Below are 3,238 nucleotides of genomic sequence, written 5' to 3'. Positions count from 1 at the left end.
TCCTGCTGATGACCAAAAATGGACTAATATCATTTTCCTAAAGGAACAGGAACACACAGTAATGCACACTCCTCATAAGCAAGAAAATTTGCAGTTTCCACCTGCTGGCAGAAGACGGTAAATACTTACCTTGTAGAGGAAGAAAGCACAGAGTTGCATTCTATCTTAAAACTCAAACGACTAGCATATAAGACTTTCAAAAACCAAACCAAAACAGCCTAGAAAACTGAAACATCACCAAAAAATTAACAGAATTCTTTGGAATTACAAAAAACATTGCGGTGGTTAAAAACTAATCAGTTGATGGTCTCACTAACTTTTAGCATCAGCCTAGACTGCCTGATAAAAGCCTATTTTCCCTTGTTATGATTATGAAACAGATTGCACAGTGTTCTGATGAGGAAATACAGAACCCAAGCTAACAGCCACCATTTCCTGTAATCATCATTCTGGGGGATGGGAGGGGGGAGGCAAGAAGGATAAAGGGGCAAGGTAAATGGCAAGTGGGAACAACCACAGTAAAGACTAGTCAAAACCATATGAATGGAGTTGTGAGAGTTTCAGAAAATCTAAGAATTAAGAATAAAGAACAACTGACACACCTTCTGAAAGAATGGCTTCCTTCAAATAGAGTAGCACATCTGCAAATTTTCTGACATCATTCACCAGTTGCATGATATATTCTGGATCCACAAAAGGATTATCATAGCAGTCAGAGTTGGAGCTAATGCTGCTCAGAGAGCTGCTCTTGGTGCTGCGCCCCATTCCCCAATTTCCTGAATTAGAGATGGTGAAGAAGTTGGACGTAGACAGTCGGGCTAATCCCAAACCACGCTTGTTACTTCCACCGTTCTGTCGCAACATCCCAGCAGTCGCTGTGCTTATAGAGCTCTCGCAGTTAACACTCAGTGTCGCTTAATGTCCATTTGACAAGCCAAAGATGAAATCCTTAAAAATTGTGGGGGAAGGAGGTGGAGGAGAAGGAAAAATGCTGATTAGTATAGAAATATATGCAAAGTAATACTTTCGTACTGACAAGATCCAAAACTTCTTTCAAGACGATTCTGCTTTACGTTACAATGCTTAACTGAAGTATTATAAAGGTCTTTGAGTGTTTGAAGTTATTTTAATCTGTATGGCAGATATAGTGTTGCATAAAAGTTTATGGTATACAGAAATTATTTCAAAAGCTAATTATGATGCATGCTTATTTCGTGAGAAAAGTTTCTTGCCTGAATATTTATTCTGGAAACCTTAAGAATCAAGTTCTTTACATTTACCCAGAAACCTGTTCTTCCCCATGAAACATTACTACAACTGAATACAATTGCAAAAACATTGTGATATAGACCATGAGCAACAACCCCGCTCGCATCAACCACCAAGCTGTATTCAGCATCCTGTCTCTCAAGATAATAAACAGCCTTGATCCGACAGGATGAATTTTCTTTGTGTAGACTGTGCCGAGCAAGAAACCACGGCCTATCGCAGTTCGTCTCAGAAAGTAAAACATCCTGAAAGAAGTTATGCGGGCTTTTCAGCCCACTATCTTTTAATACAAAAGGCAATCAAAGGAAAGACATAGAAAAGTGAAGAGATTTAAAAATATTTTAGTATCAAAGCTTATCTGCAAATCTCAGTGCAGTTATCTTGAAGGGTGTTGCTTTGCTTTAGTACACCTCAAGAGTTCCACCATAAAAACACACAAATTTGGGGGAAGATTATATTGGTATAACTAAGCAACTACCTGCATTCCTTTCATTTAGGAAAGACAGAATGCTACTGCAAATTTCCCCACGTCAAGTTAAGCGATTCATTTCAAAGCAGCAAACTCCAGGTGGCGGAGTCAGGTATGGTTCCAGCAGCTCATACAATGCCTGCTATTATTCTCTCAACACCAGGAGAAATTTTCAGTGTTTACACTATATGGTTAGCACTACAGGGGAATTAAAAAACAAAACAAAACAAAACAAATGGGAACATGACAGCTAAGAAGTTAACGTGGGTTGCAGGCATACCTGCAGCAAAATCTCAAATTCAACTACTTTTAGCTAAAACTAAAAGTTATTACGGCCTAAAAATGCAGGCTGAAATGGGCTGTCCTGCATACGTTTGTATTTGGTAAGACCAACTGAAGAAGTAGCAGCTTTAACATTTTGAACACTCCCAGTATGTATTTCAACAGGCATTATTCTAATGCACGCCAATTATTTTTCCATTGTTTCTGCTTTATTTCTCTTTGCAATTTAAAAATATCAGAGGAAATGTTGTCAAAGTAGCTGTTCTCATAATTAACCTGGCAGGCCTTCCAGGGAGCGTGCGCTGGGGGGCGGGGGAAGAAAACTTCAGAATTTAACACAAATGAACGGCTCTAATTTCTGTTTACTGTTTAAAGTCAGTACCTATATGAGTACACATGAGACTACACAAATAATGCAGATAATCAAGCAATTCCAAACACCTCAAGTAGATTGAAGTGAGGTTTACATTAAACATAACGTTTAAGCAAGTTTCTTCTGTTCCCACATATAATTCTCATGCCTACAAAGCTACTTTGCAGTTTGGCCTTGCAATTACAGGAAAAAAAAGCCACATAACCTCCTCTCCTTTTAACAAGTATGATACTTATTTATATCGAGACAGAGATTTTCATATTATTTAAAAGACATGCTTCTTTTAAGTCTGGCCAGCTTCAGAGTCAACTTTAAGTAGCATGATGTGTTAGACCTGTTCCCGTAGTAAGTCCACGCTTTTAAAGCTGTGTTATTTTAGGTATGTTGCATTCTTTTTATTCAGATGAGCAACAAGTAGTACAATAATGTCGCCACTTCAAAAATTACAAAAGCGATGACAAAGTGTTTCAGAATGGGAAAAAATTCAGAGAAACTTTTGCTGTAAAGTAGCAGCAGAACCAAAACGGAACAGTTTAGTACAACAGTCACCTTTTCCTTGTAAATATTAGCCCTTACGTCTGCTCCTCCAGCATTACAAAGCAGATGGGGAAAAGTTTCCCTCACAGAACACATGCCTTTCATTACTGAGAAGTGTTTCATATTTCTTCAGGAGACTCGCTTTGAAAACGAAAAGCGTCCACCAGCTTTTCTATAAACACCTCCAGACTCCTCTGGTTAAGAGCAAGCCATCGCCAGTCCCGATGGAAAAAGGAAAAAAAATAAAGCGCTAGATATTTCAGAAATTTGCTCTCCCAGCACAATTTCCCCGGTAGGAAGGGTGGGGG

At 38.7% G+C, this 3,238-nt stretch overlaps 1 protein-coding gene across 1 annotated transcript in view; it reads right to left on the bottom strand.

The window, feature by feature from the left end:
• The window catches only part of ARHGAP29 (Rho GTPase activating protein 29), a 50,811-nt gene extending 49,866 nt beyond the window's left edge, over positions 1–945 (bottom strand). The window contains exon 1 of the mRNA XM_009707449.1: positions 603–945. Within this exon, the coding sequence (XP_009705751.1) occupies positions 603–864 (262 nt within the window). The 5' untranslated portion in view covers positions 865–945. The remainder of the gene's footprint in view (positions 1–602) is intronic.
• Between the last annotated feature and the right edge of the window lie 2,293 nt (positions 946–3,238).

This window comes from Cariama cristata, unplaced genomic scaffold (genome assembly GCF_000690535.1).
Source record: "Cariama cristata isolate BGI_N322 unplaced genomic scaffold, ASM69053v1 scaffold9839, whole genome shotgun sequence".
Lineage (NCBI taxonomy): Eukaryota > Metazoa > Chordata > Aves > Cariamiformes > Cariamidae > Cariama > Cariama cristata.
The sequence above is the reverse complement of the archived record's forward strand: the minus strand, read 5'-3'. Positions and strand labels throughout refer to the sequence as shown.